A 15,753-nucleotide genomic window follows, 5' to 3' on the forward strand; every position below is an offset into this window, starting at 1 on the left:
TCGTCTTCTGTTCTCAGCAACTGAAGAAGATCGTGGACGATCTGCAGGCAAAGCTCTCCCTGGCCAAAGGCGAATACAAGACAGCCTTGAAGAACCTGGAAATGATCTCGGATGAGATCCACGAGAGAAGGCGGTCCAGTGCCATGGGCCCACGGGGCTGCGGGGTCGGGGCTGAAGGCAACAACGGCGACAGCTCTGTGGAGGACCTCTCTGGGTGCAAGCCGGACTCTGATACGGTTTCTGGTGAGTAGGAACTGTGGGGTCCTGTTGGAAGGTGGAGGCTGCTAGTTGAAGCAGTCTTCCCTTTTGGGTCGAAATGCTGCTGTTTGAGCCAAGGGCCCAAACTCCTCCAGAGTTGCGGAAAGGACCTGGCAGGTGAGAGGGGAGAGATACCTGTCCTTTTAGGCAGGTGAACTTCTTAGCACATCCTCCTCCTCTCCCGTCTCCCAGTGGAACTACGTGTCGAAGGCCAAAGAGAGACATCTGTTGGTTCTGTATGTCCTTCAGCGACAGGTAACTCGGTCATTTGGGGCTTCATTCTCCACTCATTCTTCAGGACGTGTAATTCTCTTCCACAGTCTGCCTTAAGGGTAGTGTAACGTGGCCAAGAGGGCATTTATTTTGGCTCCCATCCACCCAATGGAGACCTCCGAGTAGGCGGGAGATCCCTCGCTGGCTGCAGTCCCGTGGAGCCCCGGTAATGGGGCTCATTTTCGGTGTCTGAGAGAATGAAGGTGGGGTGTGCAGCAGTGGGGCCCTGCTGTCGTTGACAGTAATTCTCATCAGTTTGGATCATCTGGGGGGCATGGGGGCGACGGTTTGAAGATGACGCTGTGAAGCTACCCACCTGCCTAATGGGGCAAAAAACAGATAGCACACGTTCCCCATTTCCTACCCTGCAGTCACGGAGCTGGTCTACAAGTCACTTAACTTCCCTGGGCCTCAGTTCCCTCACCTGTAAATGGGGATTAAGACTGTGAGCCCAGTGTGGGACAACCCGATTACCTTGTATCCCCCGCCCCCAGCGCTTAGAACAGTGCTTGGCACATAGTAAGTGCTTAGCAAATGCCATCATTATTATTATTGTTATTATCCTCCCGAACCCCTCGTTATCCTCGTGGAGCTGGCTCCCATAATGTAGAACAGCCTCAGAACCTACCCAGACTAGGACCATCCTAGAAAGAAATTCCTTCTGGGGTTTCCCCAGAGGTCTAGGTCACTTTTGTGGATCCTGAGCGCAGATCCAAGCCCCAAAGCCTACCCCAGTCTCCCCAGGATCCCCGGAACAACCGGTGGCCTTGGCTCTACGACCTCTGCTTTTGGGTGCGGACTCCCTGGGGGAGGTCCAGGCTAAATGGGATACAGACCCACAGGACATTCCTAAGAGAGTGGCCAAGTGACATTCAGCTCCCAGTTTCCTGCCCCTTGTCAGGTCGAGCTCTGGGCTCTTCATGTGTATGAATGATAAGACAGGACTTGGGGTCATGTGGGAAGCAGGGAAAAGACCTGGATGCCCCGTGGCTTGTCTCTTTGCAGGGCATTCTTTTTAGAATTGGCTTGCTTTTTCCTCCGATGCTATTTTAAGTTGGCACGGAGCTTTGTTTAGGAGATAAGATCAAGGTCATGACCCAACTCCCAAGGAATATTATTTATTCCAACTAAATACTGACAGAGGGGAAATGATCTCCCAGAGTATTCCGGGTAGGGAGCGGGGAGGAAGAGAACAAACTGGCCTGAGATCCAGATGACCCGGTTAGCCCACAGTTGATTGCAGAGGGCAGAGTTGCTTCAGTGACTTCCTTTGGGGTCTGGATAGAGTGCGGCTTTGTTTCGTTGTGGGGTGACCAAGACTTTGTGAGGATTTTGAACCTCAAACCATGCAAGAGAAAAGGGGACCTCTCCCTTCCCCCGGCTCATGCTTTCTGATTGCTGAGAGAGAGATAAAAGCCCGGGAGGACTTCAACACGTCACCTCCCAGACCATCAGGTTGCTCTTGCCTTTCAACTTTGGGATACTGTTTCATGGTTTGGACTTGATGCTGCAGGGGAGGGCGGCCTTTAGTCATGTTTCATTCCTCTTAAAAGGGCAGAAAAAGAACACCTCGGTCTGTCCATCCAAGACAAAGGCCTGAAAGGTGAAAACGCAGTTCCGTAGAGCAGCGTATAAAAATTGGAAAGGCCGTTCCTGGAACCGGAACAGTTGGGGAAGGAGGCTGTCCTTGATGTGTGTCCTAATTATAGGGGATTTTCCACCTAATAGCCCCAACTTTTGTTTTTTCTATATCTGCCTCCCTCTTATAACCAACTGGTGTCTTCCGCCTACGCAACTTCTGGTGCTCACAAATGCCATATACTCACCACCTGCTGTGTGAAAGAGGCACGCTTCTTTTTGTCTTTTTTGAAGCTGCCATCCTCCGACTTCAGTGGATGTCCTTGTTCTGCTCTGTTTTGTTTTGTGTTTTGGCAAGAAATAAGTTGCGTTAGCCCCTGTCGCACACCACTCGTGATTTTATGTAATTCAATCTAACCACCTTGGCTCTCGATCTCTTCTCATCCATTTCCCCGATCACCTTGATTTCTTTTCTTTGATCCCCTAGAAACCTGTCGGGTTCTTTCTGAGGTGCGGTGACCAGAATGTGTGCAATATTCCTGCTCCAGATGTTGCGATTTTAGGCAGTGACAAAACAATCCACCCCTTTTATTTTCTGTCCCTATTCCCCTTGATATCCCTTATACTCAAGTGGCCTGTTTGGCCGTGGCTGCACCTTGGACCAGTGAATTAAAAGAACAGTAGTTCTTTTAAATGTCTAGTAGGGATTTTGAAGTCCCTTTACGATGTGAGGGTTAATTAGAGCTCATTGTAATGTGGATTATTTAGGTTTAGGTTTACTTTTCGAGGGGCAGCTCGGCTTAGTGGCAAGAGCCCGGGCTTGAGAGTCAGAGGTCATGGGTTCTAATCCCGGCTCTGCCGTTTGTCAGCTGTGTGACTTTGGGCAAGTCACTTCACTTCTCTGGGCCTCGGTTACCTCATCTGTAAAATGGGGATGAAGACTGTGAGCCCCATATGGGACAACCTGATTACCTTGTATCTACCCCAGTGCTTAGAACAGTGCTTGGCACACAGTAAGTGCTTAACAAATGCCATCATCATTTTTATAATAATAATAATTATTGTTTAGGTGTATTACCTTGAGCCTTCTCCAGCTCACCTACCTCTTTTCGTCCCACCCGTTCAACTTTGAGGTAGATCATCATCATCATCATCAATCGTATTTATTGAGCGCTTACTATGTGCAGAGCACTGTACTAAGCGCTTGGGATGATCCTAGGATTGATCTCCATAGCATTTCTCACCTGGATCAGCTTTATGTCACTTGCGGACTTGGAGATTTTGCCGCACGCGCCACCTTCCAGGTCGTTTAAGATGATGACAGCAGGCCCTACCTAACACTGATCCTTTGGGGGCCGGCCCACCCCCGCTTACTATTTATACATCTCCATCTTGAAAAGTGATCGTGTAACTGTCCTTTGTATCCTACCCAGGATAACAGAGAGCACATCTCCCAAGGGGTTTACTCATTTTTTTTTAAGTCTTTGGAAAATCTGTGTCCACAAATCCCCTCTACCACTTCTCAGTGAACTCTGGCAGTAGAGGGATATGGCATGATTTCCTCCTTCAGGTGGATTTTTTAAGGGTTCTGTGATTGTAAACTTATCAAAAACGACTGGTTTTCTGGGTGTAGAAGTGTGGCTGACTCACCCGAGTCCCCGGGCCACCCGTACACCACAGGGTCGGGGGCGGCTGCCTCGGTGTCCGGCAGACCCGGCTTGAGCGGTTTTGTCCCTTGTGCCCCAGTGGCTTCGGAAGCGTTCGAAGACGACAACTGCAGCAGCTTCGTGTCCGAAGATGACTCCGAAACCCAGTCTGTGTCCAGCTTCAGCTCCGGCCACACGAGCCCCTACGAGATGCCCGGGCAGCACCCGCCGGCTCCACGGCCTGGCAGCCTCGATCTGCCCAGCCCCGTGTCTTTGTCGGATTTTGGAATAACGTTCCCCGTGCTGGGGCCTCGCAGCGAGTGCAGCGGGGCCTCTTCCCCTGAATGCGAAGTGGAAAGAGGTAAGCCGGGGGTGTGGTTCAGCTTTGCTGGCGAGTCGGGCAGCATCGATTTTTCCCTTAGCAGCGCTGTTTTGCTTGGGGGTGGGAGGAGGGAGAGGGGCGTCCAAAGAAAAAGGGGTGTAAAAGTCTGGAGCGCTGCCTGTTTGGGCTGCTGTAATAATAATAATGATGGCATTTGTTAAGCGCTTACTATGTGCAAAGCACTGTTCTAAGCGCTAGGAGGGATACAAGGTGATCAGGTTGTCACACGTGGGGCTCACAGTCTTCATCCCCATTTTACAGATGAGGGAACTGAGGCTCAGAGAAGTGAAGGAACTTGCCCAAGATCACAGAGCAGACATGTGGCGGAGCTGGGATTCGAACCCATGACCTCTGACTCCAAAGCCCGGGCTCTTTCCATTGAGCCACGCTGCTTCTCAATCTGCTGTGGAAATCCTAGGTGTGGGAAGCACCCGGAGAGGTCACTGAACCTAAAACCTACTAGACCTACTAAAACTTGTCTCCCGTTTTTAGACTGTGAGCCCAATGTTGGGTAGGGACTGTCTCTATATGTCGCCAATTTGTACTTCCCAAGCGCTTAGTACAGTGCTCTGCACATAGTAAGCGCTCAATAAATATGATTGATTGATTGATTAGACGGAGTTAAAGCTCTCCATAGCCTCCCCCGAAGCTAACTCGGATCCCTCGTGGGACTCTCGATCTGGCCAGCGGGAGACTGTTCATCTCGATAACAATGGCTGGAGCCTGTAAACACCCATTTTTACTTCCGGGCTTCCTGACTCCCGGTGAATTAACAGAAAGTCGGGGTAGCTCAGGGGCTGAGCAATCCACATCGCCCTTCATCCCGGTGACGTGGCGGACTTGGGATGATGATCTAAGGCAAGGGCTCTGTCTCTCTCTCTCTCTCATCCAGCAGTTTCACCTTCAGTACATTTCTTCTGTGGGCCACCAAGAGGATAGCCGAGCAAGCCTTACACTTAAAGTGGGGAAACGCTCTCCCAGAGTAGCAGCAGTAGACTGGAAATGTAGGTAGATTCGTCTTTTCTAGGGTTCTGAATCCCTCGATTTCATGTCGGCGAGATCCTAAAATGGTGGGACAAACTCTTTTTGCAGCAGCGTGGCCCAGCCTTCCTTCTGTGTAACCTCGGGCAAGCCACTTAACTTCTCTGTGCCTCAGTTTCCTTATCGGTAAAACGTTCTCCCTCCTACTTAGACGGCGAGTCCCATAACTGCGTCCGACCTGACTCTCCCATTCATTCATTCAATCGTATTAAGCGCTTACTGTGTGCAGAGCACTGTACTGAGTGCTTGGGAAGTACAAGTTGTGGCCATGCTGCTTCTCAAGGATACAGACTTTGGAGACAGGGAGGATAGGGGTGCTGTCTACAGTGATTGGGAAGAGTTTGGTTTTGGACATGTTCAGTTCGAGGTAAAAGTGGGACACACAAGTAGAGATGTCCTGAAAGCAGGAGGAATTCCAAGATTGCAGGGAAGGAGAGAGGTCAGGATTGGAGAACTAGATTTGGGAATCATCCACATAGAGAGGATAGGCGAAACTGTCCCCTGGTACGGTGCTCGTTACACCGAGTAAATGCTTAAATACCCCAAAAATCCTAATTATTGTCATGCATTTCCACCCTTAACTGTTTCATTTGGTCCCCGCAGGTGATAGGGCCGAGGGGGCAGAGAATAAGCCGAGTGATAAAGCCAACAACAACAGCGGCAGGGGCCGGGGCCGGGGCAGGGGGAGTACCGGCAGCGGTGGCACGGAAGGCCTGACCTTGGATAACAGGATGAAGCAGCTCGCGCTCCAGTGCATGAAGGGGAAAAGTGGGATCTCCGCAGACAGAAAAACGGTGCAGATCGGCTGACCCGTCCAGGAGCCCTCCCTTTGGCCGGCGGGGAGCTACGTGTATTCATACGGGGAACTCGAACCGAGTGGAGAACGGTGTGCCAATAATCATTTAACAGATGCCAAATCTTTAAGCGTTTACTCTAAACTGCACTAATGAAGTTTCAGTGACCGGGAAGGCTTCATGAAGACTTTTGTTTTCTTCTCGGTAAATTCTCTTGGGTTATTGGGTTTAGAGCAGAAGAGCTGTCAGGTGACAGGCTGTGCTCGAGCTCCACAGTCCGTGTAAAATAACCACCATCTGTGATGGCCTGGCAGAAGCAATAACTAGTTCCTGGGAAATAGCCTGAGCCAGCGGTGATGTAAGGGGTTTGAATGCCAAGCCAGACTTTTGTAATGAGCAATTCACTTTTCCCCGTCCTCTCCCCACCTTCTTTTCACAGTCGGAGCCGTAGTCTCCTTACTCGGTGTGGGTCCGAATGGAGTGGTCTTTCACAGCAGGAAAAAATCATCGAAAGCACTTAAACCGTCCGGTAACTTGTAAAACCACTGGCATTCGTTCTCGATCTCTACAAGGAGGCAGGCGTTGCATGCGTGTGGGTCTAGGAGACGAGGCTTTCGAGTCCTCTCGGGGGAGGGTGAGAGACTGGGGCTCCCCTCCAAGGTGTTGTTGGCACCCGTGGGGGCTACGGGGTAGGAAAGTGCTCAAAATGAGCCTCCCACCCAGAAGCTTTTTAGATATTTTCTAAAGAACTTGTTCAGCACTTTGGGAGGGAAGAGGGGGCAGGTGGGGGCAAAGGGTGGGAGGGAACGAGTTAGCTAACGGGGGACTCCTCAGGGGAGGATTAAGAAGCTGGGGGGTCGGCGGGGAGGGTGGGCAGGATTCACGTCATGCATGTGCAAGACAATTTTGCCTTTGTGGTAACTAGACTGACCGGTGTTCGTTTTCTCCATAGGTTCGTATCTTATTTTTACAAAACTATTTAAGGGTTAGGCTGCCCTAGCCAAGCCTTAGAGAAACCGTCCCATTGCAAGTAGAAGAAAGTAGGCGTGTGTTGGCAAAGGCTATTAGATAGAAGCAGTGGCGTCTGTCTGTTAGTGCTGCTAATAGTTGTGATTGTAGGGCTGCTTTTAAAAGTTCTGGTGGTTACTGATTCTTAAGGCACTGTACTGCTGCATTTCTGTTAGTTTGGGAATTTAGCATTTTACACCGTCCCCCCCCTCCGCCCCCAACGGATTTCACGTTTTGCAGTCTTGTGTTTTCGTCCTTGCCACAGCTTCTGTAATCTAATAGCTAGGTGTAATGGTGAAACTCTTCATGCTTAGTAAAACTTGGTTTTTCCTTATTTTTATTCTGACTGATGCAGAATCCTCATTTCAAAGTTATTTTGTGCTTGTCTTAAAACCTTGAGTGTAATAAAGAGAAATCTGAAGACAGTGGTTGGCTTTCTGTGACCTCAAATGGAAACGTGCGACCTCATCTTTGCAACACCCGCTGACCAAGCTGGCTTTCCAGGAAGCAGGTTTACCACCGGGGTAAGCGTTTTTTAGACTTTGTATTCTGTCTCTGTTTTAGTTTTCACTGAAGGCCTTAAATTCTAACACAGTAATGATCTGAAACTTCAAAGCAATCATATATTATGCTTGTGCGCCCGTGCTAGCCGAATAAGCTAAGGACAGTGAGGGTCAAGGGAATTAACGGGTGATTACTGCGAAGGGTTACCTTCCATCCCTAAAACCACTTCCTTTCACAGCATGTGCACTGTGAAATATTTGGACCTGGCCACGTAACACTGGAACTGAGCCCCACGCTAAGAAAAGCATTTGGGAGAGTACGAAAATTCTTGTCTGTAAAACTCAGTCAGGGCTCACCCCACCTTCAGTTGTTAGTTCTACTGCGTTCTTAGTTTCAAATAACCTTGATTTGCGTTGTCTTTGTATTGTACTAGACAGAGGCCAGGATTAGAATTGTCTTCGTGGGCGAGGGAACTTCTTCTGGGATTTAAAATGCCTTGGGTTTGGAATTTAAACCAGGTGGGAGGAGGTCGGGGCTGCAGCCCTCACCTTTCACTTTTAAATACAGCCAATCCGGCCACAGTGCTTGGCACAGAGTAAGTGCTTAACGAATACCGCTATTATGATTGTTTTGGATATAATGGAATGTTTCTCCGCCAATGGGTGTCTTCAAGAACGCAATAACTATGCTTTTTAAGCAGCACTTACTCTGTGCCAAGCCCTGTGGTTGGACAAGAGATGATAACCAGAGACAGTTCGTTCCCATCTGGGGCTCAGTAATAGGTAGAGGAGCTTTAACCCACATCTTTCACTAGACTGGACTGATATTCCTCCCCATCTTTCTGAAACTAAATTGTTCATTACTAACCGGTTAGTGTTCTGATCCTCTCAGAAATGAGTCAAAGGATCCAGGTTTAATTCCTGTCCTTAGATGGTCTTCCAGAGATGATTCAATGCACATGCTCTTATATCATAACCTACTTAAAGCAGCTGCTTAATCTGAAAAAATACAAGATTAAATAAGTGAACTCAATAGCTTGCGGTAGCAGATGTCTGTCACTAATTATGTAGTAATTGAATTGTAGTCAAGAATACCTTGAAGTGTTTTTTGCCTTGCTACATACACCTGTCAGTCTTTATACCTTTTTTTTTTAAAACCAAATGTTGGTCACTGTCATTCTGATAATTTTCTCTTTGCCTTTCTTAATTCGATAAATAAGGTAAAGAAGATTCAGACCAGTAATTGGGGGTTTGATTTTAAATTATTTAGTAGATGGTGCAGTTCTGCTAAAACAAAAAGCTGGAGGCTTTATCTTGAGAGTTTGTCACATTGAACAGATCCTAAACTTGGAAACTGAGGCGCAGGAACCTTTTTGACCCTGTTTAAAACTATAAGATCCCAGTTGCTAAAATCATTGGAGGAGAGGGTGGAACTTTTTACTTTACCTGTTGAGTGTTTTCCAGGAATCTTGGACTAGTAGATAGATGGGCCAGTAGTATGTGGCCATTACCTCAGCTCACCTGTTTAAAATGCATTTGAACACTGGTATCCTAAAAGAGGAATTTAGACTTTTCAAAACCTGTACATAGTAGTGTCTTTTTTCGTGTTATTCGTTAAGTGCTTTTGGGCCGGACACTCTACGTATTAAATTCCGGGGTAGATACAAAGTTGGACATAATCCCTGTTTCAAACGGGGGTCACAGTCTTAATCCCCATTTAACAGATGAGGTAACTGAGACCAAGAGAAGGGAAGTGACCGGCCCAAAAATCACAAAGGAGACAAATGGAAGAGCAGGGATTAGAATCCAGGTTCTCTAAATCCCAGACCCGTGTTCTATCCAGTAGCCCCCCACAAATGCAAAGATGGTTCATTTCCTGATTGTAAAAACAAGTTATTAAAGGACATTTGCCACAATTTAAAAAATCTTAGGAAAAAAGAGTTTGAGAGCCTTGGAGCGCTGGTTACGGTAAGCGTTAGCACCTCGTTGAGGTAATTTTAGTGTTTTCTCCTTGAGAAAGATGACTTTTTTTTGTGAAAGACAGTCGGGCAGGATTCTCCAACCACCCCAAGACTGCCATAAATCCAAACATTACACAAAACCGCCTAGAATTAAAAAGGAAGCTAATTGCCAGCATTGGTTTACTCCATGCAGCTTTAAAAAGATTCAGTGATGGGTATGAACTCTTTTATTCAAATTAAGAAGCTAAGAAGTTTTACTGATGATACCAAAGTGACTCTTGTGTAAATAACTGAGATTTCAGCCATGGCATTAGTGACTTGGTCACTGAATCTGAAAGCAAAATAGTCATATCCCTACTTCAAGGTGCCGTATTTCCCATGACGAGCATAAAAACAAAGTAAATAGAAAATACTGTAAAAAACTAAATTGAGAGCATCAATGCTAAATATGATTTAAGAGATGAACTGCAAAGTGTCCAGTTCTATTTACATGATTTAGTAAGCCAATCATTTAAAGCACTCTTGTGCATCTTCAGGTTTACTAGCATCTCAGTTCCCTCATCTGTAAAATGGGGGTTAGGACTGTGAGCCCCCCCGTGGGACCACCTGATCACCTTGTAACCTCCCCAGCGCTTAGAACAGTGCTTGGCACATAGCAAGCGTTGAATAAATGCCCCCATTATTATTATTATTATCTCTTAAAACATTCATTAGCAGTTTCTATCCCTGATAATACCTGAGCAACAAAAACCTGTCAAATAAATTGCTGCAGTGGATTTCAGACATGGAGACATGAGTCGTTTCGTAAGCAGTGGTCCAAGCCCTGAAGAACGATTCAGTTCAATTTCTTTATGAATTCGGCCTTTGAGATTCTGTGGCTTCACTTGCTTTTTGGCGAAGTCGGAATGGGGGAGTCAGTTCCAGTGCCTAGGGTTCCCAATTCACTGAAGCTGTGTTGCCTTGATAGGGGTGACGCTATTAAAGTCCAAGAAGAAAGGACCTTCTTGTTGAGGCAGAAAAGTGCTAGGAATGACATTATAAACCCCAGCAGGTACATTTTCCACTTCCAGGTAACAAAAGCCACACCTGAGATTAAAAAAAAAACAAACAAAAAACCACAAGCACAGGAGTGAGACTGTAGTATCACAGCCAAAGAAATATAAATTAATTCAAATGGAGAACATTACCTAAAATCACCACTGTTCTTCTTCTGGAAGCCAAAGGAGCCAGGATCCCCTACCACGGAGACTGCGACAAGTTCAAATCCAACACTGTACTGCCTACAATTAAGAAGGAAAGTCATTACCACACATCCTCACATGGGGACCGGGCAATAATTACAAGTAAAACCAGTTACTGTACAAGCATACTCTGAGACAGCAAATAAAAATACTTTTTTCCCCTCATTATTCAAATTCCATTTTAGAAAGGGCTAAGTTATAACCTGATTTTAATATTTTGAAAGCTTAAACCCCTTATTTGGATAGGAATTTGGTTTGTGGATTAACTAAAATTATTTTAACAGTCTGATTTTGAAGATCTAGCTTTGATTAGGGATAAAACAAATAAAAATTCCATTTAATAACTTGGGAAAACTGTTGCTCAGACTAATTCACCTTGTTCAAGGTGACTTGTCTTAACACGTATCTATTAATACATATCTATTTTATTAATACATTTTGTTTTGTTCTCTGTCTCCCCCTTCTAGGCTGTGAGCCCACCGTTGGGTAGGGACTGTCTCTATATGTTGCCAACTTGTACTTCCCAAGCGTTCAGTACAGTGCTCTGCACAGAGTAAGTGCTCAATCAATACGATTGATTGAACACATACTCAAAGTAGAAGCAGTTTAATGTAAGTAATGCAAAGCAACTTTCCCTGGCCAAATTCTGCAGTACTGCTTAATTTTCAACCAAAGAAAAAAAAATTCAAGTTATTTCAAGTCAAAAGACAGTAACCTACTTAAAACAAATCTAATGTCTGCCTCTCTTCTAGACTGTAAGCTCGCTGTACTCTCCTCGGTGCTTAGCACATAGTAAGTGCTCAATAAATACCATTAATACCATTGATGATGATGATACTTAATTTCATTTGTACTCCTATTAGGTAACACACAGCAAGTCACTCTCCACAAACCTTGGCCCTCTTAGTTCAATTAATAACGGCCCAGTCTTCTCCAACTGGAACTGATAAATGGGATTGTTTTTATGTGAATCTCTGAAATTCCCACATCCTCCAGCACTCTGGCCTTTCCACCGTCCATTGACCTAAGAGAAGAACAGACTTTTAAAATTTTAACTGATAAAACCTGGGAAACAAACACCAAAGTCCAACATTAAATAGTCTCTCAAAGAAATACATTCTTCTAGAAGGGTGAGCTTGAAGAGGAAAAATGAAGACACAAATACTACACTACCCATTAGGTAACTGACAGAGATTATTAAACGCTGCTCCAGAAAAATCATTTCCTTACCCGTTTTGATAGGGTATATGGTGTCGGGATCTTTGAGAAAGTGAATTTACATGCTGAATACACCTAGGTTTAAGACAAAATGGAGAGAGATATAAGAAACTTAATCACTTCATTGATTCTATTTATTTTATTTTGTTAGTATGTTTGGTTTTGTTCTCTGTCTCCCCCTTTTAGACTGTGAGCCCATGTTGGGTAGGGACTGTCTCTATATGTTGCCAATTTGTACTTCCCAAGCGCTTAGTACAGTGCTCTGCACATAGTAAGCGCTCAATAAATACGATTGATGATGATGATGATGATAAACCTTTTGATTGAAATTCTTCAATATCAAAGAGCCAACCTTCTGAAGACTTTTTTTTTAATTCCTCTGCCATGAGTGAATGCATGATTACTAATTGGAGCCCATTTCCCAAACTTACATTCCAAGTGAAACTCCCAATAAAGTCACGGCCGTATTAGAACCATATTCATAGATCTAGTCTCAAACATTATGGTCTCTGGAGCTCCACAATTGGCTACCAGGTTAGTAGAGTTGTTCCACAGGTTGAAGATGCTGTTTTTGTGAAGGTCTGAGAGAATCTCACTACTTATTACAGCAAGATCAGAAGGCCAACCCCAAGGAAGAGTTGGCAGAGTACCTCACTTCACCGTCCGCTCCGCTGGACCCCCCCAAACAAGACCAGAGCAGTTGAGTACAGGTGTTTGTGACCAAAGTGCTCATACAACGTGCGTGTTTCAATCAATCGTATTTGCTGATCACTTGGGAAAGCACAATAGAACAGTTCATACACCACACCTTCCCTGCCCACGACGAACTTACGCCTGCATACATCATACATGTCTGTGGGACGTGAGTGCAACCATGGGCTGTGGAAGTGTGAGTTAGCGTGTTTCTGAAATCTAGAGATTAGGCCAAAGTCTGAGTAGATGATGGGTGAGTGAAAAAGAAAGGACGAGGGAAAGGTAGGGAGGAGGCTCATGTACAATGAGTAAATGAAAAATTAGAGCAGCAGCGTGGCTCAGTGGAAAGAGCCCGGGCTTGGGTAGGGACCATCTCTATATGTTGCCAACTTGTACTTCCCAAGCGCTTAGTACAGTGCTCTGCGTTCAATAAATATGATTGAATGAATGGAGTCAAAGGTCATGGGTTCAAATCCCAGCTCCACCAACTGTCAGCTGTGTGACTTTGGTCTAGTCATTTCTCTGTGCCTCAGTTCCCTCATCTGTAAAATGGGGATGAAGACTGTGAGCCCCCCCGTGGGACAACCTGATCTCCTTGTAACCTCCCCAGCGCTTAGGACAGTGCTTTGCACATAGCAAGCGCTTAATAAATGCCATCATTACTATTATTATTAAGATCCCTAACCTGGGCAAAGAAAGGTTTCCAAGCTAGAGCTCCTTTCTTTTGCACCTGCTCTTTCTGCTTTAGCAGTTCAGCACAGTTTTCGATGGTACTTACCCTGACGGTGTAGTGGATGGTATTCTGTTTCTCATACTGAGACACCACTAAGGTAAACGTATGAGTCCCTGGAGTGGTTAGTTTTATCTTGGTCAGGTAGTGGGGGCTGTTGATCCGAATGCCATCAATATATGGAGAAGGGTCCGCTGGAAGGAAACAGATGTGTTTACAGAGAGGTAATCAAACAATCGATGCTATCTACCGAGGGCTTACTGTGTGCAGAGCACTATGCTAAGTGCTTGGGAGAGTTCAATACACTAGTGGTAGTAGATATGATCTTCTGGATCATGACTTCAAAGGGTTAGTGCTCATTTTTTCAGAAATGCGCAGGTAAGGAAGGAAATTAGATGCTTGGACGTGAGCAGCTCGGTTTGGTTCTTCTGTCCCAGGGAAAGTGACTTAAATTAGATGCCCGGACTTGAGCAGCTCAGTTTGGTTCTTCCGTTCGGCTATACTGAAACTGAAGGGTTGTGGAACTAGCGGTTCTATCTGTTCCAGGGAAAGTGACTTAAATCAAATCGGAGTCCAAGTGGCCACCTAGACCAGCCCCATCCCTCCTGGGTCGGAACTACTATGCGACAGGGAGGGCCATTCGTAGTGAAAGGGACCACCCCCAGTCCCTTGAGGCCCTTGCCCTTACCCTCACTTGTTATATTTGGTTAAGTCAAATTGTCCTTTAGCTCTGCGCTAGGTAAAAATCTGGAAAAAGAAGCCTCACTCAATCACAATTGCGTGAGATCTTTTCAGAGTAATTCACTTCCATTACAAAAACCTGTAGTAATAATAATGATGATGGCATGTATTAACCGCTTATGATGTGCAAAGCACTGTTCTAAGCGCTGGGGAGGTTACAAGGTGATCAGGTTGTCCCACGTGGGGCTCACAGTCTTAATCCCCCTTTTACAGATGAGGCAGCTGAGGCCCAGAGAAGTGAAGTGACTTGCCCAAAGTCACACAGCTGACAATTGGCGGAGCCGGTATTAGACCCCATGACCTCTGACTCCAAAGCCCATGCTCTTTCCACTGAGCCACGCTGCTTCTCTACATTTATTTTTCTGTTTTCTCCTCCTTCGCAGAAGTGTGAGGAAAGCAGAGTAAATTATTTAACACTTAAATACAGAAATTCTGGCTTTTATACTAACAAACTAAACTTCATGCAGTCAGTCTTGGGTACAACTGCTCACTGACATGTTAAACAGACAGATGCTGTTGGAAAGACAAGGGCCTGAATCACTAAAAGAAAAGCAACGTGATTTAGTGGCAAGAGCCCGGGCTTGGGAGTCTGAGGTCATGGGTTCTAATCCCTGCTCTGCCACTCGTCTGCTGTGTGACTTTGGGCAAGTCACTTCACTTTTCCGTGCCTCAATTTCCTCATCTGTAAAATGGGGATTAAGACTGTGAGCCCCACATGGGACAACCTGATTACCTTATATCTAACTCTAGTGCTTAAAACTGTGCTTGGCACATAGTAAGTGCTTAACAAATGCCATGATTATTATTATTATTACTACTAATAATAAAAGACTTACTGTTGGCCAAGAAGTGAGGAATATTAGGGCCGTACTTATTAAGCTGTTATCTGGTATGGATTACTTTATTACCCCCGACCATTCTTCCCCTCTGTGGGAAGCAGCAAGGCCTAGTGGAAAGAGCACAGGCCTGGGAGTTGGAGGTCTGGGTTCTAATCCTGCCTCTGCCACTTTTCTGCTGTGTGACCTTGGGCAAATCATTTCACTTCTCTGTGCCTCAGTTTCCTCATCTGTAAAACGGGGATTAAAACTGTGAGCCCCATGCGGGACAGGGCCTGTGTCCAACCTGATGATCTTGTATCTCCCCCAGCACTTAGTACAGTGCCTGGCACATAGTAAGTGCTTATAATAATAATAATAATAAATAATAATAATAATAATAATAATCTTCTAGACTGTGAGCCCACTGTTGGGGAGGGACTGTCTCTATATGTTGCCAACTTGTACTTCCCAAGCGCTTAGTACAGTGCTCTGCACACAGTAAGCGCTCAATACGATTGATTGATTAATAAATACCACAATTATTAAGTCAATATTTTTCACTTGAAAATACAGAGATAACACAGAATTTTTTTTTTGATGGCATACACCTACCTGGGTAGTAAATCTTTTTCCCATCACTCTTGTAGACAACCATGGTGATGAATTCCCGATTGTTCGCAAAGTCATCCTGAAAACATAAACCATCATTTTTAAATGAATATTTTAAAGTACCCACGCCAGATCTGATAATCCCTATGAAATCTAATCACACAGCATTTTTGAAAAAGACAATGCTATTTTACCTATGAACAGTGCACTTCACCCGGGGGGGAGAATGGATTACATTAGAAGAGAACTAGCTGTATAT

General features: G+C 45.5%; 2 protein-coding genes across 4 annotated transcripts in view; one reads left to right on the forward strand and one right to left on the reverse strand.

Annotated features, from left to right (window-relative positions):
• SH3BP5 (SH3 domain binding protein 5) overlaps positions 1-7,405 on the forward strand; it is a 68,408-nt gene extending 61,003 nt beyond the window's left edge. Inside the window, exons 7-9 of the mRNA XM_038740434.1 lie at positions 18-243; positions 3,856-4,116; positions 5,782-7,405. Of these exons, the coding sequence (XP_038596362.1) occupies positions 18-243; positions 3,856-4,116; positions 5,782-5,987 (693 nt within the window). The 3' untranslated portion in view covers positions 5,988-7,405. The remainder of the gene's footprint in view (positions 1-17; positions 244-3,855; positions 4,117-5,781) is intronic.
• A 2,248-nt stretch (positions 7,406-9,653) lies between these two features.
• CAPN7 (calpain 7) overlaps positions 9,654-15,753 on the reverse strand; it is a 41,384-nt gene continuing 35,284 nt past the window's right edge. For 2 of the 3 annotated variants that reach the window (XM_038740406.1, XM_038740415.1), the window contains 6 exons: positions 15,498-15,573; positions 13,375-13,520; positions 11,916-11,978; positions 11,579-11,709; positions 10,632-10,724; positions 9,654-10,530 (listed from right to left, as the gene is read on the reverse strand). In XM_038740406.1, coding sequence (XP_038596334.1) covers positions 10,386-10,530; positions 10,632-10,724; positions 11,579-11,709; positions 11,916-11,978; positions 13,375-13,520; positions 15,498-15,573 — 654 coding nt within the window. In that variant the 3' untranslated portion in view covers positions 9,654-10,385. The remainder of the gene's footprint in view (positions 10,531-10,631; positions 10,725-11,578; positions 11,710-11,915; positions 11,979-13,374; positions 13,521-15,497; positions 15,574-15,753) is intronic. The other variant, XM_038740422.1, reaches the window with a different exon arrangement.

The sequence above is a fragment of the Tachyglossus aculeatus genome, chromosome 2 (genome assembly GCF_015852505.1).
Source record: "Tachyglossus aculeatus isolate mTacAcu1 chromosome 2, mTacAcu1.pri, whole genome shotgun sequence".
Taxonomy (NCBI): Eukaryota; Metazoa; Chordata; class Mammalia; order Monotremata; family Tachyglossidae; genus Tachyglossus; species Tachyglossus aculeatus.